Genomic DNA, 24,797 nt, shown 5'->3' on the forward strand with positions numbered 1-24,797 from the left:
CATTTGTTGGCCTCATTTCTTTCTTACCTATCTTCCATCGGTGAATAAGTGGTTGTCTCAGTCAAAGAGAGGACTATTAAAAACCTTCCCCAAGCCTCCCACTGCATCCAGAGTTATTCCCCAGGCATCCTGATCTATATTTGACCCACTGGACTAAGATGGTTCTGGAGGAGAAAGTGACTGCACAATTCTACCTCACTGAAATCCAATTCACTGTCTTGTCCTGATATCCCTTCCCTTTGAAATGAGGGACAAACAGCAACAACCATCTCTTTGTCTTTGCATTTATTTCCTTAATTTAAGGAAAATGAAATTCCATCACAAAAAATGACTCAGATTTTGATATTCTACACTTTCTCAAGTCCCCCTCACTTGCCTCTTCCCCCTCACTGACCTTGTCAGTCAGAGGTTGCAGGGATCAGATACCCAGAGTTAAAATACATTTAATCTTCCTCATTTTCTTTTGGTCAGAGAAGGAAGGAAGGAGTCCTCTGAATGAAGGGCTGAAAGCTTGAGTTCTAAATTCCTCTCAAAGCTTTCCCTCCTAGAAGGCTGGCAAACTTTCTGGTAACTCCAATTTTCCATCAATAGTTCTGCTTGGCTTTGACTCTTTTCATGTTGGGTATCCTCTGGAGACTCCCTCCTTCCTTTTCAGCTTTCCTTTGTGTGTTATCTTCACTTCTCCATTAGATTATGAGCTCCATGAAGTCAGGAACTATCTGTTTTTCTTAGTTGTATCCCCAACATTTAGCAATATGTCTGGCACACAGTAAGCATTTAATGAATGTTTATCAAATCAAATATGCTTGAAAAGAGAAATCATGCTTTCGCTTATGTGACCATGTTTTTTTTTCTTTTATCTATTGGCTACTAGTAAAATCAGTTTCAGAGGAATTTGTTCAGCACTATTGACAGAGATTGTTGTCTTTTTATCCTCGCATCTCAACTGAGAAAATAGATGAATTCAAGGATGAGGAAGACATAGTAATGATGGGATAGGACTTTGATTATCTGCACATCTGTTGGTATTCTCTCTGCTGAAAGCTGAGGAGTCAATGATTTCACCTGCTTTAACAATAACTTCACATGTCAAATGATGAATGAGCCAATAAAAGAGAATCCTATTCTGAATCTGATTTCCATTGACAGGAGGAACTAATTGATGGGTGAAAATGATGAAAACTTTAGGAGTGAAGTGACCTCTCCTAGAATTTGTGGGACAGGAAAGGAAATCTGGGTATGGCCTAATGTGCACCTTAAATTTGGGAGAGCAGATTTTAAAGGGTTCACAGGAAGTCTTGGTTAAGTCTCATGAAAAAAAAATCTACAGGGAAGTTCAACCCAGGAGGGATGTCAGGTGCACAGGAATAAAACTCTGAGGACACAAATGCAAATAATTCTGATGAAGAAAAAAGCTATTGTCTGAAGAGACTGATGCGGATGCATAAGGAACTCTCAAATTTAAATTAAAAAATACATGTGTAAGAAGTGGGAGCTAGACTAGGTAACAGAGAAGAAAAATGAAATTATACCATGGTCTTATAAAAGGTAGTGCCAGGAGTATTAAAACATAGGAAGATCCAAGGTTATCAAGGAAATCTAAGGACAACAATTTTTTTTAAATTGTATCTGAAAATCGGAGGATAGAATATGGACTGCTTGGGGTATATGAGATGCTATTAACTGTTAATAGAAAGAAGGCAGAAACATTCAATTTTTCTGTTGTTTCTTGAAATGAGAAAATAAAATTGGCTAATGGGGAGTTGATTTCCAAGAAGCAAGTAGCTAACCTTTAATTCAAGTCACCAGACTCAGATGAATTTTATGTTGAGGATTTGATATTGGGTCACTGTTGGATTTGATTGCTGAATGACCATTAATGATCATTGAAATGCCACAGAAAATGGGAGAGATATCATAAGAGAAAAGGTCAAATGTCTTGATTTTCTAAGAAGGGACGAGAAAAGAGTCTATAAACCAACTTAAACCAACTCTTTCTTGCCCATCTTGCCTCCCTGTAATCAAATTCCCTTAGTGTTCTTGAAAAATTAAGGATGGAAATCCCAGTGTTTGCTAGCTCAGCGCAGTATTGCTGGAGAGGTATACACACCTACATTTTCTCAAATTCCAGAAAGAGGTATCAATATAAGAAAACAAAGGATTAGTATCCAACATAGGCAGGAATGTAACTGATTTCCCCCTTCCCAAACAAAGATTACAATTTGCATCAGAAATAATCCTAAAAGGTGTGTTTATTCATGGCATTCCAGTCAATAGTACCCATCATCACTCAGAGATAAATTCAACAGAGAGCATTTATGGACAGCTATTTCAATACAAAGCTTTAACAGATAATTGAACCATAAATCTATATTAGTATCCTTTTATTGTTTGTTTTACAATGTAAATTGCTGTGTGCTATTATCACTCTGTTTTAGTGTAAATAACTTTAAAAGACTGTCGCTTTCAATATTGGGAGTTAATGTTGCAGGGGCTATAATCTTAAAGCAGAAACGAAATATCCCATTTCATAATGTTTGTAATACCTGAAAATGGAAAAGTTTAGTTGGCTGGCTGTGGTGGTCCATACCCATGATCCTAAATACTGAGTAGATTGAGAATGATGGATCTTTTGAGTTTTGGAGTTGTGAGCCTCAGTGAGCTAAATTGATCTGATGTTCATATAGGTATCACTATAGTGAGCTCCCATGGGTGGAGAGGGAGGAATTAGGGTGCCAAAGGATGAGTGAACCAGCACAGGGCAGAGAAAAGAAGTAAGTTAAAGTTCCCATGTGGCTCCTGCATTCTATCCTGGAGTGAGGGATACACACACACACACACACACACACACACATACATATTTTTTCCTGAGGCAATTGGGGTCATACAACTAGAAAGTGTTTAAGTGTCTGAGACCAGATTTGAACTCAGGTCCTCCTGACTTTAAGGCTGGTGCTCTATCCACTGTACCACCTAGCTGCTCCGATAAACTTTTTTAAAAACTTGTGTCCTAGTTAATGGCACAAATTTTTTAGATTCATAAATAGCAGGATAAAGATCTCTGACTTTGGTCAGTGTGATAATAGTCTGATCTTGGAGTTTGCCTCAGACATGCACTAGCTATGTGATCCCAAGCAAGTCATTCAACCTTTTGATATATCCAAGTAGCTTTCTAAGATTATGAAGTACAATTTAGAACTCTTCATTGATGGAACTGGTAATTCCCTTTATTGATAGAATTACAAGTTAGATTCAAAGGGGAAAAAATTGAAAAGGGAACTCCCTGTAGGGAAACTCTATCACCAGTGCAAATCTCAATCCATCTATAATTTATATGCTAGGCTTGTCTAAGTTTTTCTGACTTTGAATACAATGCTCTGCATAAGATATCCTCAAACCAAAAAAAGCATTTCCAAATTACATGTAATAGAATGAAAATATTTTTCTTTAGCTTTTAAATTCACTTAAACAGTTGACTGTACCTCTAATATTTCAAAGCATTTTAATCTGAAATTTCATAATATTGTTGAGTTTTAGCTTGTTTTAAAATGATTTGGTATTGTGTTGAAATTAATCCAATTAATTTAAATGCTATAAATCTATTGTATAAAACATTCCGGGAATAAAAAAGACACCCATGAATGCTCTGGTTTTTGTTAGTAGAATTGAATTATGTTTTCATATGTCAGTTTTTTTAAAGTCGAACAGATGTTCTCATTGTTGGAAACTATAATAAAAATGACAGGACACATTTCCATAGTTCTCTCTTTCCAAAATTTCTGTGGGGCTGGTGCTACCATTACTATCAAACTTCTCATTTTACTAATGATGACAATGACATTTCTGACACTCCTGGTGTTACTGTGCCTGGGACTGGACTTGTGATGGGTATATGGAACTCCCAGGGGCAGAAACTTCCTCTCTCAGGGCAGGTTGGCTCGTTTTCTGCAGCTTCTAGACTTAGAGCATTCCCTACAGCACTGAAAGGTAAAGATCAGAGATAGGATCGGAATCCCAAACTCCTCTGGCTCCAAGGTCAAAACTCTTTTTATTCTACCATAGTGCTGCCAACACATCTTTGTAAGTCTGTCAGTAGAATGCTGAGCTTGACACCTCACTTGATTGGCTGTGTAATAAATGCTTATTCATGATGCTGACAAATTTGGCATCAATGAAAATCTCTTTTATAGGAAAGGCAGGGAATGTGTCCAGTAGAAGAAAAAATTTTGAACATATATTTCAGGAAAATTCTCTTAGGTTAGGAGAAAGAAGACCAATTATTTTTAGTTCTATGAGTTTAACTGGAGTTCCTGTTCATGAAGATAAAAAATTACTAATCCGTCATAGGACAGTATCTATCCTTCCTTCCTTCCTTCCTTCCTTCCTTCCTTCCTTCCTTCCTTCCTTCCTCCCTCCCTCCCTCCCTCCCTCCCTCCCTCCTTCCTTCCTTCCTTCCTTCTCTCTCTCTCTCTCTCTCTCTCTCTCTCTCTCTTCCTTCCTTCCTTCCTTCCTTCCTTCCTTCCTTCCTTCCTTCCTTCCTTCCTTCCTTCCTTCCTTCCTTCTTTCCTTCCTTCCTTCCTTCCTTCCTCTCTCTCTCTCTCTCTCTCTCTCTCTCTCTCTCTCTCTCTCTCTCCCTATCTCTACCTCTATCTAAATATCTATCTCTATTTATCTATCTATCTATCTATCTATCTAGTTAGTTTGTTGTTGTGTCCTTCATTTTCAAAGAGAATGGTCTAAAAGGATCATCCCTATGTTAGAGTAAAGTTACAGTGTGTCTGACTGTGGCCTTTAAGACTAATACAAGCTCAGAATATTCTGCCACAGGTCCAACACAAATAGTCCCTATGAACATTTGAGGTGATTCTCTAACTTTGCGCATTTCTTGCATTTCCTTTGGGCTGATTTATTTCTGCATTGCTCATAGAGAACAGCATCTTCTCCGAAAAGGGCATGCCATGCTGGGTGATTCTGTGCCAGTGTCTCCCATGTCATACAATCAGTTCTAAAGTTCTTAAGATCTTGAAAGTGTCCTTTTATTGCTTTTTCTGACCACCTTGTGAGCATTTGCCTTGTGTCCATTAAAAAAGCTAGGTGTCACAGTGGATAGAGCACCAGTCCTGAAGTCAGGAGGACCTAAGTTCAAATCTGGCCTTTGACACTTAACACTTATTAGTTGTGTGACCTTGGGAAAGTCACTTAACCCGAATTTCCTCTCAAAAGACTATTATTTCTCTCTCTTTCTCTCTCATTTACTTTAATCTACTTTTCATGTATTTCAAAATGTAAATTTTACATAATTTATTTTTCTCAGTGAATTCTGCTTCTTGTCTCTTCCAGAGACCAAATCCATAAACAAAGACATTTTTAAAAAGCCAGTTTTGAAAAACAAACCAATAAGTTAAAAAAAAAACACCTATTACATGCAGTGCAGCACAGTATTTATTAAACAGTAAAGTCTGCTTTTTGGCTAATTTTAGCTAATTTTCTATATGCTAATGCATGCTAATTTTCTATGTAGAAGGAACATTTGGTATTTAGCTTCAGTTAATAAATGTAATATTCATTTGCTTTTCTTCAGAACTGAGATCAATGAATCAACAAACATTTATTAAGCACTTTCTGTACAGTAAGCATTCTGCTAAGTCCTAGAGATACAAAGACCAATAGCCCCAACCCAATGCCTGCCCCCAAGGGACTTTCATCCTAATTGATAATACTCTATTATATTCTAGTTCATCTCTTGTCAATAACTCATATTCTTATATTTGGAAACTAGTATGAATTTTTGCTACCTAATGGATGTGAATATCCTCTCTAGATATAGATACCAAGCCATTTCACTGACAAACCTGGGTAATTCTTGTAAATATTTCTGTAAATATGACATGCGAACTTCCCTGTTTCTTGATGACATCCATGGATGGCTATCCATGGAACCCATGGGTTGTCCATCAATTACTTCTCACTTTTGCTACATATATGATCAGCCAATTTTTTCAGGTGAAATGTCTTTCTGATGACATCATTTACCCGGTTCCTTTTGCACAGTTCTTCAAAGCTACTCATACCCACCAAGCTCAACTCCATTCCCTTTTGGGTAACTAGACCCATATCTATATAAGATGCTTTTAAAAAGTGTTAGCTTTGGCTTCTCTTAACTCTCACACATAGAGAGGTTATCAGTTTCTCCCAAGTCTCCAAATTTAGAATATTTTACCTTTTCAGGTTTGTCCTATCTACTTTGAGGTAACTGTTTAAGTGTCTCCTGGCTTTTGATGAGTGAAATTCTTCCTTTCTTCAGCCTTATTTTTGGATCTCATTGAATCCCCCTAGTCCTTAGACTTTTGACAGAGAGACAGGACCCTTTTTTCTTCAATGATTTCAATTCAGTGATTCCCTCACTAATACAAATTTCTTGCTTGCCAGCCCTGGCTGGTTTGGAAGCGTTACTATTTTCACCTGGCTATTTGGAACATAGTTTAACTTTTATAGAGTGGGTGGAATCATGACCCAAATGAGTGTAAAAGCCCAGCGGCACCACAACTTACAAAGAGGATATGATTCTGACCTCTCAGCACTCATGTTCCAAAGGGGTTTCATGTCATAGTGTTTAGGGCTGTGAGCTAGTTCTTAGTCTAGTTCTCATGACTCAGAAGCAAAGAATTTGGAAGGCACTTTTATCCTAGCTGGGTTTAACAAAAGAGTTCTTCTCTGCAACATTCTCAACAAGTGATTACCCAAGTTTCCATCTGACTACTTCCAGGGATAGGGATCCCACCCTCTTGAGGTAACCTACCATACTTTAAAATGCCCCTCATTTTAAAGAAAGTTTTCCTTATAATCAAAGTGAAATCTATCTCTGAATTTTTACTTTTTTTTTCTCACCTTTTCCATTTGAGGACAATTAAAACAAATCCAACCTCACTTCTAAATAAGAAATGAGCAGAAGATTGCAAAAATGACCTAATCTAAACCATTCTTGATTGATAATTATCTCTATAATATCTACAGCAAGTGGTTGGTCACCAAATCTCAATTTGAAAACCTCCATGGAGAGAGACCTAACTCAGTTACAATTAATCAATGATGGACAGAAGCAGCTACACCCAAAGAAAGAACACTGGGAAATGAATGTAAACTGTTTGCATTTTTGTTTTTCTTCCTGGGTTATTTCTACCTTCTGATTCCAATTCTCCTTGTGCAACAAGAGAACTGTTTGGTTGTGCACACATATATTGTATCTAGGATATACTGTGACATATTCAACATATATAGCACTGCTTGCCATCTGGGGGAGGGGGTGGAGGGTGGGAGGGGAAAAATTGGAACAGAAGTGAGTGCAAGGGATAATGTTGTAAAAAATTAGTCTGGCATGGGTTCTGTCAATAAAAAAGTTATTATAATAAAAAAAAGAGAGAGAGAGACCCCGTTATCCTCCAGAGTCATTGCCTTTTACTTTGGACAGGTCCAAATGTAAGGAAGCATCCTCTGGTACAAAGCATAAACTTATCTTTCTGCAATGTTCACATATTGCTACTGGTCCAAGTTTCTGGGGCCAAACACAACAACAATGATGACTGATGACGACAACGATGACAAATAATATTTATATGTTATTTTAAAGTTTTCAAAGTGTTTTATTATGAATATTATCTCATTTTTTCCCTATGACTATGAGTGGTAAGTGCTATTATTACTGATAAGGAAATGTAACTTGCCCAGGGTCACATAAACAGTACCTGGCGCAAGAATCAAATATAGGTCTTCCCTTTTCCAAGACCATTGCTTTATTCATTCTCTTCTCCCTAAAATAACTCTTCAGATATTTAAACATGACTATCATGTACTTACTGAGTCTTCTCTAGGTTAAGTGTTCACAGTTCCTTTAACTGAACCTTATATGGCATATCCTCAAGATTCACTGTTATATCTAATTGCAATGTGTCGGTTGTAAAACTGAAGGATTTTCAAGGATTTAACCATTGTGAGAAATTTCATTATTTCTGTTATTCACAGTATTGGAAATACCCCAAATTCAAAATGTCCTTCAAGAACTAAAGAGATTTAACAGGTTAAATTTTCTTCATTCTTTTGGGTAGAAATAATACCTGTTATTTTCTTAATACTAAAGCATAAGAAAATAATCTGTTTATAATTTGAAGGAGATGTGGTACATTTTCTACTACAGTGAAACTTTTTTTTGAGGGGGGGGAACCCAAGTAGACTACAAGAGTACAATAGAATTCTCTTGCTATTAAACCTTTCTTAGGGAACTGTCACATGCTTGACTTAAAGTAGAACTCTTTTCAATCATATATTGGATTGGAAATTCTTTTCATTAAAGAGATTATATTTTGTAAACAAGATGGTTGTCAGCAGAGATCTTTCATGTTTAGTAGGAGCTGACAGTCTCAACTTCTCATTTTAGTTTTTTTAAGATGTTGTTGAAAGGGAGATAGTGATATTAGGTAGGGTGAAGGCAGCTAAGAAGCAAGCCTCTCTCCCCTCTCTTTAATTAAAGCTTTTTATTTACAAAACATATGCATGGGTAATTTTACAATGTTGACCCTTGCAAAACCTTCTGCTCCAAATTTCCCTCTCCTTTCCCCCACCCCCTCCCCTAGCTGGCAGGTAGTCCAATACATGTTAAATATGTTGCAATACATGTTAAATCCAATATATGTACACATTTATATAGTTACCTTGCTGCACAAGAAAAATTAGATCAAGAAGGAAGAAAAAAATCCTGAGAAAGAAAACAAAGTGCAAGCAAACACCAAGAGAAAGAGTGAGAAAGAGTGGTCCACACTCAGTTCCCACAGTCCTCTCTCTGAGAGTAGATGGCTCTCTTCATCACTGAACAATTAGAACTGGTTTGAATCATCTCATTGTTGAAAAGAGCCATGTCCATCAGAATTGATCATTGTATAGTCTTGTTGTTGCCATGTACAATGATCTCTTGGTTCTGCTCATTTCACTCATCATCAGTTCATGTAAGTGTCTCTAGGCCTCTCTGAAATCATCCTGCTGGTCATTTTTTACAGAACAATAATATTCCATGACATTCATATACCACAATTTGTTCAGCCATTCTCCAATTGATGGGCATCCACTTTGTTTCCAGTTTCTAGCCACTACAAAGAGGGCTGCCACAAACATTTTTGCCCACGCGGGTCCCTTTCCCTCCTTTAAGATCTCTTTGGGATATTAGCCCAGTAGAAACACTTCTGGGTCAAAAGATATGCACAGTTTGATAACTTTTTGAGCATAGTTCCAAATTGCTCTCCATAATAGTTGGATCCATTCATAGTTCTGCCAACAATGTATCAGTGTTCCAGTCTTCCTGCATCCCCTCTAACATTTGTGTCTTTTCCTGTCATTTTAGCCAATCTGAGAGGTGTGTAGTGGTATCTCAGAGTTATCTTAATTTGCATTTCTCTGACCAATAGTGATTTGGAGCACTTTTTTATATGGCTAGAAGTAGTTTCAATTTCTTCATCTGAAAATTATCTGTTGATATCCTTTGACCATTTATCTATCAATTGGAGAATCTGCCTTCTCTCTTATTCCTCCCCATCTAGGATCTGGGAATGGGATGTTAGAGCAAAAATAAGGGGGAATCACATGTTTTTGCACATGTCTTGGGAGAAGAGATCCTGACATCAGATTGTCCTATCTCAAGAGATATTAATAGCTGGGGACAATGCAAGATTTTCTTAAGAAACTTGAGAAGCAACAGACATGTGCATATCCATTCAGCCTGAGAAGGAATTCTTAGCCTTGGAGGTAGCTTCAAGTGTAACCCCGAGTTCAGGAGTTCCCAAATTCAAGACTTTGGTGATTATATATTCTAGAAGGAATTTCCTGATTCAGAGTTATTTGGAGAAAGAAAAAAATTCCCATTTATTTCCTGAACATTGTTAAATGAAGGGATAGAAGAAAGCTAGCAAGTTATTTGGACAGGGTCAAAGGGGGATTGCTCAATCAGCAAGATATTTTTGCTTTAAGGTAGGGATAGAAATCCAGACCAGATATGGACCCTACAAGTGTAGAAGGAATTGTATAGGAACTTTTGGTTGGGCTAGAGATGCAACAGAATATCATAAAGTCATTGGGGAAACCTTAGCTTTAGGTTCCTTCTGTGAGGAGCTAATAGGTATGTTGAGTATTTGGGTTTCTGTAGATATTTGTGGATTCCTATAAATCCTGTGCAACTTTTGCATTTTTCCCTTTGGCAAAATGATAGTTATCCTGCCCATATTTTTGTGCCTTTGGTCCCTTTTACTCATATTTGAGAAAACTTACACAGAAACTAAATGAAAGCTAGATTTAGTGATTTTCCTGAAGTAACTTCAGGTCAGAGAAAGAAGTCAAAGTAGAAATGATTCTCTTGAGATTAAGCACCACAATTGGAGCTAATTAATTCCATCCCAAAGCCTTGAGGAGATTTGGGCCATGCTTTCATCTTAAGGGCTTATTTGGAGAACGAAGTGTTGAATTTTATTGAGTCCCATGTATCTAGTTATTTTTGGAAGCCCAATATGCCTTTGCAATTTTATTATGTGTGTTTAATTATTTTTATTATTCATTAGATCTATATTGTTCACTTTAGAATATGAATCTGCATAGTTTATCCAGTGTTCATATAGATTCTAAGTCCATGGGAAGGGGATTACTTGATGACCTACAAACACCTAGTGCTTACCTTTTTTGAAAATTGAAGCTTTCTTGGTTGATTTTTCACCAGTTGGTGGGGGAGTTTGATTTCTCCATCTCATTTGTGTTTTCCATTTTTGATTGCCAGTAGTAGCAGTAATAATAGTAGTAGTAGAAGTAATAGGAGTGGCAGCAGCAGCAGCAGCAGCTGTAGTAGTAGCAGTAGCAGTATTGATAACAATAACAGTTAACAATATTAATGATAATAGCTAATTTTTATAGCACTAATGTTTTGCAAAATGCTTTATAAAAATTATACCAATTGATCCTCAAAACCACCCTGCTAGGTAGGTCCTTTTATTATCTATATTTTATAGATGGGGAAATGGAATCAGACAGCAATTAAATGACTTGTCTAGTGTCACACAGCTAGTAAGTATGAGGCCAGAGTGGAATTCAAAGTTTCTTATCCTCAGGTTCAACACTTTATCTACTACGCTACCCAACTGCTTTAGGAATCTCTTGGGGAACCTGATTTCCACCTGAGAGTGCATACTTGATTCCTCTGATCCACCCTCCTTAAATGTCTGATTGATTTTAAAATATTTACAGATTTTTATTGATATATTTTTTTGACGTATCACACTCATTTTGGGGTGTATTCCCTCAGTCACTCTCATTCATCCTTGTAAGCCTTCCTTGTAAAAAAAGCAAAGAAAAACTCCTATCATTTAAGTAAAAACAAGTCAGCAATCACATCTGGCCACATACATATATGATACTTCATGCTCACAGGCTCCCGTGATCCAGTGAAAGGAAGGATTTGAATTTCTTCATCCAATTTCTGGAGCTGAAAATGGTCATTTCAATGATAGAATGCTTAACTTTAGTTTGCTATTCTTTTTACTTACATTGTCATAGACATCGAGTGTATTCATTTTCTAGTTCACTTACTTTCCCCTCTGTGTCAGTTTGTACATTTTCTTTTGTTCTCTGAACACCTCATATTCTTCATTCTTATGACACAATGATTTCCCATTACTTTCCTGTGCCACAAGTTATAAAGCCATTCTCCAATCTATGGGGACCCATTAACTTTGCTAACATGGACTGAACTAGTGTGAATATTGGATATAAATGGGTCATGTTTCTCTTTATCTAACTGAATTTTTTTTTGATCTATTTTTCAGGTGAAGCTCTGAAGGTATCGGCTGAAACATTTACAGATGATCCCTGTTATCTGCCTAAGAGGGAGGCTGTGGTTCAGGTTGCCCGTGCCTTGTTAGCTGCTGTCACCAGGCTGCTCATCTTGGCTGACATGATTGATGTCATGTACCTCCTGCAACACGTGTCTGCTGTGAGTAGAACCTGGATGAGTGCAAGATTGCTTTGTGCTACTCAATGGGAAACTTGAACTCTGCTCTTTCAGTTCATTACTCTTAGTTGGCAAAAGTCATTGGTGACTGGCTCTATGGCCCAATAGCTAAATTATTAAAATTATTTTTAGGGTGTTCTTATGGTAGATTCTGGGAATACAAAGAAAAAGATGAAATCCTCATCACTGAGGAGTTTATATTTCACTGGGAGGAGGTTCACAACATGGCATGCAAATATGACATGCAAAAAATACACCAGTAAATAGTAAAAAATGCAGAAGTATTGTGAAGGAATTGCAAGGAGAAGGAACTACTAGTGACTAGAATGGTGGTTGGGATATGAAAGGCCTTGTCTAAGTGGCAATATCTGAGCAATCCTTTTTAGGAAGCTATGGATTTTCCCAGACTGAAGTGAAAGAGTGCATTCCAGACATGGGGGAAGGGGTGACATTTATTCAAGAACATGGAGACAGTAAATGAAATGTCATAACTGGGAAGAGCATTTAAACAGAAATCGGTCAAAGATCCAATAGAAAACTGAAAAAGTTCCATGGTTGATTAAAAATAGCTGAGAAAAAGTTCTTCATTATGTGTGTGTATGTGTATACACATATATACACATTATAGTATGTTCTTCCTCCATTGTGTCATCCTAGCATCAAGGTGACCCATTGGTCTCCAAAGTGAAACCGTTGAGACATGAACCTTATCAGGCTTTCCAAAACTATCAAGGCCTTGAGGAAAATTCTAGCAATAATTATCATTATTATTATTATAAATTATGTTGATGGACTTTTATGATAGTTACTTGAGGAACAGCCCAGTTAAGTTTGGAGAAACTCATGACCGGGTTGGCCAAGCGGCAATGATTTTTTTCTATCATAATGACAACTCTCAAAGACCATCTACTAAGCTAGAAAAGATACTGGCTCTGTATTGGTGGACAGTCCTCCAATACTGATGAAATCACAGTTCCTTGAAGTGTAATTAAACTCTACATGGATAATACTTCTTGCGACTGAAACAAATGGCATGTATTTTCGTTCCATTTCATTCCCTCCTCCAAACCACTCCTATTCAAAACCTTGACAAATGATTTTGGAAAGAGGACCTCAGGATAAGTTTGGGAGGATTTTCTTGCTTTAGAAAGTTCCACCATTATTAAATTCTCTAGAACAATCAGCCCAAGAAAAGCATAATTGTGAATTAATCTTTTCGGTTTTGCTATCTGTCTCTGTAATTCAATAAATGTTCCTTTTAAGTACTTGGATGCGATGCCATTTGGTGCATATGTATTAAGTATTGATGTTATTTCATTGCCTTTAAACAAACTATAAATTTATCTATTTTAACCACATCTATTTTGTTGTTGTCTTGTCTGAAATCATGAGTGCTTTTCATATTTTTTCAAGTTAACTCTATGTGAATATTTATGTTATAACTATGCTTTTGTAAACAACAGATTGTTGGGAGTCTTCCTTCTGATCCATTCTGTTATCCTTTTCTGTTTTACTAGTGAATTCATCCCATTCATGTTCACAGTTAGGGACGAAAATTGGACCTATGATTTTAATATTATGAAGAATTTACAGATAAGGATATTCCCTTTACTACAGCAAAATTACACTCTCTCTTTGATTTTAGTATTTTAGTAATTTAGTATTTAGTATATTTAGAGCACTGAGAAGTTAAATCATTTAGACAAGGTCATGCAGCCAGAAATTGACATAATTGATACTTGAATCTAAGTCTTCCTGGCTTTGTGGCTGGCTATCTGTTATGTGGCCTTTCAGCAGTGTGTCCATGGTCATGATTATAATTGATTGTAATTAAGTATTTTTCTCCATTTTCTCCACTTAACCCTTTTTCCTTCTTTGCTCCCTGCTTTTCAATTTGCAAAGAAGGAGGTGATTAAAAAAGAAACAAAGTGGACAATACTAGTGATTTGAAATGAGAACCATCTGCTTCTACTCCACTGCCCATTCACTCTTCATCTTACCTTAAAACTGATTATTGCTTCTTATAATTTATCTTTCCTTCTTAATCTGCTTTTATGATCTATTCTATGAAAGTGAAGTTTTTTTTTGCTTTTAATTATCCTCCTGTGACTCTATTCTCCCTCTTAAACTCCTTCCTGTTTTCCTATCCCAGTAGATTTCCCCATTAAGTTACATGAATTACTAACTCAACTTTCTCTCGGTGTTTATGTATTTAAGTTACCGTTGTATGGTTTAGATAAAAGTAAGATTCAACTGATGTCCGCTCTGCTTTCTTTTCTTCCCAGCAGGTAGTGACTTGTATAGTTTTTGTATTTTCTCTTTGCTTTATGGCTCTCATAAATTTCAGAGCTTTTCATAATGATTCTTGAAATTTCTTGAACTTGGTTTTGATAATGGTTTTCAGGAAATCCAAGAATTCTTAAATTATTTCTTTTTGAATTCTCTTCCAAGTCAGTTATTTTTCATGATAAATATATTTTTATTTTTTAGTCAAAATTATCTATTTTTTTATTATAGCTTTTTATTTATAAAACATATGCATGGGTAATTTTTCAACACTGACCCTTGCAAAACCTTCTGTTCCAACTTTACCCTCCTTCCCTGCACCCCCTCCCCTAGATAGCAGGTAGTCCAATACATGTTAAGTATGTTAAAGGCAATATGTGTATACATATTACAGTTATCTTGTTGCACAAGAAAAATTAGATTTAAAAAGAAGGTAAAAATAACCTGAGAAGGAAAACAAAAATGTAAGCAGACATAACAAATGCTATGTTGTGGTCCACACTCATTTCCCATAGTTCTTTCTCTGGGGGTAGTTGGTTCTCTTTATTACTGAACAATTGGAATTGATTTGGATCATGTCATTGTTGAAGAGAGCCACGTCCATCATGATAAATACATTATCTTCTTTTTTTTTTCTCTAATATTTGATTTTATCCTCCTATTTCTTGTTGTGTCATGGAATCATTAAATTCTGTTCAGTCCATTTTAATTTTTAAAATTTTAATTAAATTTTTAAAATTTTAATTAAGAAAACAAGGTTTTCTTGATTGTACCCTGAGCTATTATTCTTCCAATTTGTTTCTCTAGAGCATTCAATTTCATTTGTTACTCTATTTGTTACCATTTGTTATTTCTTTATTTATATCATTTCTCTGTCTCTCTGTCTCTCTGTTTCTCTCTCTCCTTTTATTTCCTCTTCATTTCTTGTGGCCAATCTATGTTTTTCCCTCTTGAGGATCTGCTAGTAGTTGGTATGGAACTATTTCCTTCTGGGTTTTGCCTCTTGTCTATCTTGAGCTATAATATTTCTTTGTAGTGATAGGTATCTTGTTATGTTCAGTTCTATATGTAGCATTAATTCACAATTTGGGACTTTGTGCCAGAGCTAGCACCATTTCCTCCCGCACTTTAGAATGGAATGATCTGACCCTGTTTGACCCTAACCTCAGTATCTAAGAGAGTGTTTTGGGCCTGTTTCTTCCTGACTTCAATCACCTGAGTTTCTATTACTGACTGCTAGACTTCTTTTTCTGTATCTGTGCTCAGGATGCTGGTAATCTTCCTGGTCAGAGTTCTGTGGTTCTCTGTCTCTTCTTAGGCATCTCTATTCAAGATATTTTCTCAGTTCTCCATTCTCCTGAGCTCACATTAGCTTTCCTAATGGGACCTCTGCTGCAATTTATTAAAAAAATCTAACCACAATAATAATTATGCAGTTTGTTTTTTAATAATAATAATTATGATAATAATAATAGCTAGTATTTCTATAATTGGACTGCCAGGTGGCATATTGGATAGAGTATGGACCTGGAGTCAGGAAGTATCTCTACCTGAGGTAGAATTAGTTTCAGACATTTAATTATAGGACCCTGGACAGGTTACTTAACCCTGTTTGCCTCAGTTTCCCGATTTGTATAATAATCTAGAGAAGGAGATTATAAACTGCTCTAGTGTCCTAGCCAAGAAAACCACAAATAGGCTCATGATGAGTTGGATACAATTAAAAACAATGAAAACTCTTCTGTTACACTTTGAGATTTGCGAAGTATTCTACAAATATATCATTTAATCTTCATAACAATTCTATGAGATAGGTACCATTATTATGCCCATTTTAGAGATGAGAGAACTGAGAAAAAGAGAGCTTAAGTTATTTGCCTAGGAATATATCGCCAGTAAGTGTCTGAATCTGAATTTGAACTCGGGTCTTGTTGACTTTAAGTCTCAGACTCTATGTAGTAAAGTGCCTTCTAGAAGCCTTCAAAGCACACTCTACAACTACATGGTGTTCCTTAAACTTTGTGCCCTTTACTCTCTTATACAGATTATCAATAATTGGTTAGGCATTTTATTGAACCTTTAATATTCTTCAGAGATTATTCCCTTTTGGAGCCTATACTATGAGAACATTCAATTCACTAACCACTTATTAGGCACCTTTATAAGTAGGTAAGGCCCTACAGTAGGGTCTCTTTTCTCTGTTTTGAGATTTGCTTTAGTAAAGATTAGTAGCAGATATTTAGGAATCCCTGTGAGCAGAGCTGTACTAGTTTCTAGGGAGAGACACTACCCCTTATACACTTTCCAATACAATGTGAGGAAAAGACATATATGTCAATAGCTACAATGTATATATGCATTTGTGACTTTCTAGATATTTCCTTTTTCTTGTTTCCAAGGTGAAATAATTCCTTTCTTCCAAAGTTCTAGTAATTTTTACTTTCCTAGTTGGGTAGTATCAGTATAACTCTAAAGGACCTTAGAGGTAATTTAATCTAAATTGCCCATTTTTACAGATGAGAAAACTGGACCCTTAAGAGCTAATATGACTTTCATATGATTCCATGGCTGGTAAGTCACAGAACTAGGACTCAAGTCTTCTCTCTTCAAATGCTCTTTCCATCATTCCAAGTTGCTTTCAAATAATCTTTCCTTGTTGATTCTGTCTTCCCCTACCTTTTTAGAGATAGAACTATAAATGAGGCAAGCCAAGAATTCTGAAGATGTTCTGCTCTAAATAGAAGGATAAGTCTAGAAGAATTTTGGATAGTTGAAATCACTTATAACTGATTTCTTTTGCCTCTGTGTCATTTTTCTTATCTGTCCTGGGAAGCCATAATCTATGTCCTCTTAGGCTATACAATCTCTCCCAAATCCTTGTTTTCCCTTTATTCTGTCCTCATCCCAATACTCTCTACTGTGTTTGTGATCACAAAGCTGCAGACTTCCACTGATGAGTAGAGTATCGAAAAGACCATACTCTTCCAATCCCTTTTAACAGATTCATTTCTTTTGGGCAAGGTACATCATTATATTGGAGGTGTCCCAGTCATTCAAACCCACCGGTAATTATTATAACTCTTGTTTACATGGTCATAGAAGCTTTATTTCATCTGACTCTTGAAACAATCAAGTAAGATCGATAATGTTGTTCAGTCATTTTCAATCATATCTCACTTTCTGTGGTTCTGTTTGTGATTTTCTTGGCAGAGATACTAGAATGCTTTGCCATTTTCTCCTCACATATGAGGTAACTGAGGCGAACAGAGTTAAGTGACTTGCCCAGAATCATAGAACTTGTGTCAGAGTTCACATTTGAACTCAGAAAGAAGAGTTTTCTGATTCCAATCCTGGCATTCTGCCCACAGCATCACTTACATGCTACACAAATATAGTTACTCCTACTTTATGTAAGTAGAAAAGTGTAATTTAAGTAAAATAATTGTCTAAGGTCACTTGGCTGGCTAAACATCAGATCTAGGATTTGAACTTAGGTCTTTGACTACCAGTTCAGTGTTTGCCTTGCATTACCCTATCTTGCTTCAATGATACATATATTATTTTGTTTACCTTTCTTGGTTAAAGTTTCAAATTTACTTTGTTTTATTGCTGATATTCTGTGGATAGTTATATAGTTGTCCAAGTTCATAAGTGTTTTTCATGACCTCCTTCATTGCTGTTTTCTCTCGAGAATTACTGGGTACCATTCTTACAACGTGTTCTCTCTACGTTTTGCCTGTGGTCCTTGAGAGTGTCTGGTTTTACAGTTTTAGATGGATATTTTTCTTCTTCTCCCTTTAAGAATCCATTTATAGCACTCTTTATCAGACTGGCCAAGTCTCTTGCTTAGCAAGTTTTTTCCTTGTATTCTCAAGATTAACATCATCCTTTGCCCATCATTCTGGTGTAGGAAGAGGCCATGGTCCAGAAAACCAAACTGTTCTGTGATGCCCCGTACATGACTTTTTCCATCCTATATTTAATCTAGCCCAATCCAAGAAGAATTTATTACTCACTTACAACATATGAGATACTTAGCTAGGTCCTGGGCTACAGATATGGAAATGACAACAATTCTGGTTCCAAGAAACTTGAATCTTACTTTCCTAATCTGTAGAATAGGAATAATAATAATAATCATTCTATTCAGTATGCTCCATCCAGAAGTACTTGTAAGTACAGTTCCGAGGTATTTAAGTGACTTCAATTCCTAACATTTAAATTCCCCATAATCCAACCTTTTCTAATTTAATTATTTTAATTTTTCCAAAGTGAAATAGGTTTTATCCTGAACATACTCTGAATTCTCATGGTCCTTTGTGTTTCCATCCCTTCTTAGATGCTTCCACCTGATTCCCTTGTTTCAAGAACATCCCCCTTTCAAACCTCACAGAACATCTCTGTGTACCTCTCTAACTCATCATGTAACATTGTACATAACAGTTATGCGTGTTGGTGGATAATCCCTTTGCTCATCCATGAACTTCATGAACCAGGGATCGAGAACCGCAAAAGCTTAATAAAATATTTATTGTTGCTTTTAGGACATTTCATTTCCTGAGTGTCTCCCTGTAGCTTTGAAAAAATAACAGCTTAAGTCTGTTTCCATGAATTGCTAGATTTCTCTTATTTTTCTTATCTTTATTGAATTATGGCATCTCTGCTGAGATTGTCAACAGCATAGAATTCCTGTTGAGCATTTGGCTGGCTACTGTGTCTCTTTTCAAGGACATAGGCTGAGACCACCAACTGGTTTAAACACGGGCCCCTTAACAGTCATGAATGTAATAACAACTTCTAGTACTTACTGGCCAGGGTTATATTAAAAGATAGTTATATTCAGGAAGTCCTGATTCTGCACTTCAAACAAAGTAAATTGTTCCTTGGGGAAATCCAAGATTGTGTTAAGTTGAAACTGAGCCAGTTTAGGGGTTAGAGAGGAGAAAGAGAGCAGAGAGGGAGTTCAATATTGTCTTTCCTCTGGGCACAGAGGAGGTCCTGCAGAAAATCTGTTGAATTGAATCAAACTGTTGCATTGGCTCCAACATTTTTGCTATTTGAATGAATTTTTAAAAAGGGCATTTTTAGTGTGTTTCATTATCATTCCAATTGGCTTGGGCCACACTGCTGATTAATCAATAAACATTTATTCAGCACCTGTTCTGCACCAGGCTTGGTGTATCAGCACCTGTTCTATCGTGGGCATACAAATAGAGCAGTGAGATGGTCCCCATCTTTGACTAATGGCTCCTCGTGTGCCATAATTCTCTTCTGTGGAGATTGGAGCTCTGGGTTGCCATCATGGGACTTAGAATCACAGACTCTCAGTATTGGATGGTGTCTGAGACTCATTCAGTTCATCTGGCCGGGGTCAGAAATCTCTCTACAACAGAAGAGAAAAACTCATCTCAAGACTTGAAGACCTCCTTTGGAGTGAACCTCCACATCCTCTGAGAGCAGTTCATTCTATTTTTGATATGAAATTTGTCCTTACATTAAACTTCAATACAGCTTCTACCCATCACTCCTTGTTTGCTCTCTGGGGTCGGGCAGAACATTTCAGATTCTTTCCCCATATGACAGTGCTTTGTATATTTGAAAACAGCTTTTATGTATCGTATCCCTGAGTCTTCTTCATCTTAACTACCCCCACCCTCAGTTCCTTTGGCTGATTTCTGAACAATAAAAACTTCACTATCTTGGTTTCTTTCCTCTGGATATATTCTAGTTTATCAATTTCCTTTCTGGGATTTGAAGTCAGAGACCTTAGAGATCACCTAGTTCAACCCTTTGTTTTCTAGAAGAAGAAACAGAATGGAGAGACAATGTGACTTTCTGAAATCATTGAGGTATTAATGGCAGAAGCAGGATTAGAATCCAGGATTTTGATGTCAAATTTGGCACCATTACAAAACTTATAAAACTCTGCACTCAGTTGTTTTTATTTTGAAGAAAATCATTGAGTTTGATCATTATAATGAATTTTATTTCTTGACTTCCATTCGCTTCTTGTGCCATGCTCAGTGTAGTTTAAGCATGATAAAGGGAAGCGCTGATCCCTGTGGATTTTGGTTGAGCCCTCCTTATCAAAAGACCAGGTAAAAGATCAGCTTTACATGGAGAGTTGGTACAATATTTATCAACTCCTTTTGAGTGTGTTTTTAACGCTTAATTTGGAAATTGATATTCTGAGTTCACAGACTGAGCAATGGATTTCCAAATGAATGGTGTTTATTTTCCTTTCATAGAAAATCATTCATTACCATATTGGCAGCTGAGTCTTTCTGAGGCTAGTTCCTCTTGATAAATGGGGTTTTGCAGGTGTTGTTTCCTGGCCCCCCTTTCTGGACTTTACTTTCAGTAAAGGGGGAAATGGTCTAAAATTTTTTCTTATTGAGAGCATTGTTGTAGTCGTCTGAAAAACCTCTAGTTTTAGGCACTTAATCATTCTTGTTTCAGACTGTCTCCATTTTATAAGTATACTCTTCTCCTGCCTGTTACGCTTTCTCTGTGCTGCCCCTTCTCTGGAGCACTCCAAGTTTGGAATCTTACTTACAAGAAACTTGAAGCTTCCTAATTTATTGGCAGGGGACTGGAAGATGGCTCAGTGGATAGGGCACTGTGTTTGGAGTCAGGAAGATTTGAGTTCAAATCCAGCCACAGATATTAACTAGTCACTGAACTCTGTTTGTGTCAGTTTCCTTATCTGTAAAATGAGCTGGAGAAGGAATTAGCAAACCACTCTAGAATCTTTGCCAAAAAAACCCATAGCCAATATTTCCATGCTATGGTCCATGGCATCACTAAGTCAGACATGACCGAACAATAAATTTATTGACTCCTCCTTGTCTTTGGTGTCAGAGGCATAAAAACCAATAAATTGCATCTGAATTTGACCTTCTCTTTCTATCGTATTGCCAGGTCCCTTGGTTATGTAGGACAATCTACCTACTTCTATACCGAACATGGAAAAGGGTTGAGCATCTGACCTAATCTGGATGTTGAATCTGGAGGGGAACTCCTCACACCATCACTTTCACAGCTTTGAAATCTTTAAAGTTCTATATGAATCATGCAATTATTCATATCCTTTCTTTTTGAGTGAATAGCATCTCTTTCATTAGAGGTATGGAAATAGTTCAGTCTCTCAGGGTAATGTGGGAAGATCTCTAGGCAAGGAGTCAAAAGCTCTGGGTTCCAGAATCATATCTGTCCCAAGCTGGGCTCTATGACTTTGGAAAGTGTTATTTTGCTTAGTTTAAATTCTAGCTTCCTTATATGAAAAATGGTGATAATTCCTTCCTCAACTTGCCTTTCTTCAATGAGGTGGTACAATGAATACAATGCTGAACTGGGAATCAGGAAGATCTGAATTCAAATTCTACTTCTATATAGACCCTAAGTAATTCATTTATTTCAATTTTCTTATCTATAAAATCAAGGGATGGTACTTCATGGCTTCTACAATCCAATACAGTTCCAAATTTATAGTTCTATAAACAAATACGATAATTTTTTTTTAAGATTTGAAGTTTCTAAATAAATGTAAGACATGTAGCCATCATAATCACAAGCCAGCCAGATGTCACATTATATAAAATACTTTCTTGTTTACAAAGCACTTTATAAATATTATTTTATTTGGAGACTTCTCAGAACTTTCTATTCCCCCTAAATCTTGTGCAAAGTAGTTCATCAATAAATTTTTGGCAAATGAATGAGAGAATGAGTGTTGTTGTTGTATCCTGTTCTATGTACTCTCTTTAAATGTCTCAAATGTCTTTACAAAGTTGATTGAAATAAATGGAAAGAACACTTAGTCAACTGGCATTTATTTAGTGTCTACTATGTTTCCGGTACTGCTCTAAGTAAGCACCAAGACCACAACCAACAATATCAATAACAATAGAAAACTGAATGCTAAAACTTGACCCTGAAATAGAAATGAGAAAATGCAGTGGGGGACTATGGATGCAGAAGAGTGCATATATTATTAAACTTGATTGACGTATCAATTGTGATAAAATATTCCCCCCCCCCATTTTTTATTTTTTGTCACATGCCCTGACTCTCTGGGTTGGGAGACATGATTTATTTGGAAATAAAGCTGATATAAAAACCAAAGACATTAATAAAAATATAAAAGGAAATTTGTTTGCCGGGCCACTTTAACTTGACTTTGTTCCATGCTTGGGTCACTCTTGCAATTCCTCTAATGGCTTCCTTATTGCAAAATGCACTTGGAATTGTGTTTCCATTTTCTGCCTCAGCAGAAACCATTTTGTTAATGAAAGACATTATCTGCCAGTGAATTCTCTTGGAAAACAGATTTTGAAAGTTAGTAATGCTAGTTCACGAAACCTAATGCAAGTTATTTTTCACCACAACATTTTGTTACTAGTGTAGTAGGTATTGTATTTACATTGTATGTATTTTGTTCTCTCTTCATCCACTTTTTGAATCACTTTGGTGGTTTCCTGTTGTTGGATTTGGAGTCAAGAAAATCAGGTGTTAGTTCCTGCCCCTGAACTTCTCTGAGTCTCAGTTTCTTCATCTGTAAAATGGGTATGACATCATCTCAGCACCTGCCTTCAAGGATTCTTGGATAATTAATGAGATAATATGGGCAAACCAATTTGTTACTCTCTAAAGCTCTATCTAAATAACATATTTCAGCCTAGTTCCTGTCCTTTACATATGGCTCCCCCTCCCTCCAAGGAAGATTCTCTTCTGGGTTCCTTCTCTTTTCTCTCTTTAGAAGCAAATAATTATGATTCGAGTTGGGAGGGATATTGAAGGTCATCTAGTCCAATCTCCTCAATTTTTAGATGTCCCCAAAATCATACAGGTCTTAACTGTCAGAGCAGGAATTGGAACCCAGTTTTTCTGATGCAAATCCAGTGTTCTTACAACCACACTAACCTATACTCTCTTCCTTGGTAACCTGCTATTTTCTTGTGGATTCATTGATCATCCTTATGCAAATGACTCCCAGCTCTATCAATTCATCCTAAATCCATCTCCTAAAATTCCCGTCCCACATCTTTCTTAATCTCTAGTGAGCTGTGGGATTTTGCTATCAGAATTACTATTTATAGCATTGCTGTTCTCACCTTCCTCTCCTGCTCCCCTATTCTTTAGAATCTTTGGAGAGACAGTGTGGTGGATTGAAAAGGGTTCAGAGACAGAAGGGATGCCTTCTGGTTGCTATGGTGGTGGTCACTTGTCCAGGGACCTTTGCTTACAAGCTTCCTGGTAGATAGCATCTCTTCCCCAAGTCAGCCTTCAGATCTTGCTGCTTTGGTCCATTTCTCCTTGTTCTCTTTCTCATTTTACTGCTGGTGCCCACATATATTTCATGAGCTTACTGGACGTGTAATCTGGAGAGAACATTAACTTTGGTTTTCTTTTAAAATGTGTTGTCAGAAATAGAGGAAAAAAATTATCTGGGAATGAGGAATAATGCGGGGTTAAACCAACCATTTGCTGGCAAAGGCTTCTCTGCAAAGCAGCAATTTCAGCATCAGAATAAGAGCTGAGAGAAAGGTCTCCAGTGTTTTATTTAATGGAATACTTGTGTTATTATCTTTTTCATGACAATATTTGATGAAACCCTGCCCTCGGATATTAAGAATGTGCACTTAGATTACCAGGATCTACTTGTTGAGTCTAAGTGGTACAACTCATTTTGGGAATCATTTTGTACTCAACTCAGTTTGTTAGTTTTTAGTAAAATGTAATCACCTAGAGAACAGCTACTGTTTCATATTTGTCTTTCAATTCTAATGCTGACAATGTAGCAATCATTTGATATAGTTGTCGTTGTTGTTTAGTTGTTCATCCTTTATGACCCCATTTGAGGTTTTCTTGGCAAAGATACTCAAGTGGCTTGCCATTTGCTTCTGCAACTCATTTTACAGATGAGGAAATGGTGGTAAACAAGATTAAGTGACTTGCCCAGGATCACATAGCTAATAAATGCCAAGGCTGGATTTACAGTTGGCTCTTCCTGATTCCAAACCTGCTGCTTTGAGCACTGTATCATCCACCATTCCCTAACTTGATTTGGGACCATAGAATAATGATTCTGAAACTGGGAAGGATTTCAGAGACTATCTAATTCAACCCTTTCATTCTCTGTATGGAGAAAGCAAGGCCCAAGGAAATCAATGTCTTTCCAAAGGCCTAAGAGGAGTATCAGAGAGAGGAGTTGAACCTTGTTCCTCTGATTGCAGAGCAGTTGAATTAAGAATATCTGTAGTTCAGTGTGGAGTACAGTAGCCTGAGAACCCCTTCTCAGAACAAAGTTGTTAAGTACATAAAATAAAGTATATTAGATAAAAAAGAAGACCAATAAAATAAAAATACAGAATGTCCCAAAAGTCCTAGTGCAGTTTTAAGCACTAATAGTTTAAATATAGGATTAATGTTTATTTATCAAAGCTTAAAGTTATCTTTAAAATTTTAGGACCCCCTG

General features: G+C 36.6%; 1 protein-coding gene across 3 annotated transcripts in view; it reads left to right on the top strand.

The window, feature by feature from the left end:
• Positions 1–24,797, top strand: part of CTNNA3 (catenin alpha 3) — a 1,956,715-nt gene that overhangs the window by 111,898 nt on the left and 1,820,020 nt on the right. For all 3 annotated transcript variants that reach the window (XM_031949475.1, XM_031949477.1, XM_031949474.1), the window contains exon 4: positions 11,850–12,016. In XM_031949475.1, the coding sequence (XP_031805335.1) occupies positions 11,850–12,016 (167 nt within the window). The remainder of the gene's footprint in view (positions 1–11,849; positions 12,017–24,797) is intronic.

The sequence above is a fragment of the Sarcophilus harrisii genome, chromosome 2, assembly GCF_902635505.1.
Source record: "Sarcophilus harrisii chromosome 2, mSarHar1.11, whole genome shotgun sequence".
Lineage (NCBI taxonomy): Eukaryota > Metazoa > Chordata > Mammalia > Dasyuromorphia > Dasyuridae > Sarcophilus > Sarcophilus harrisii.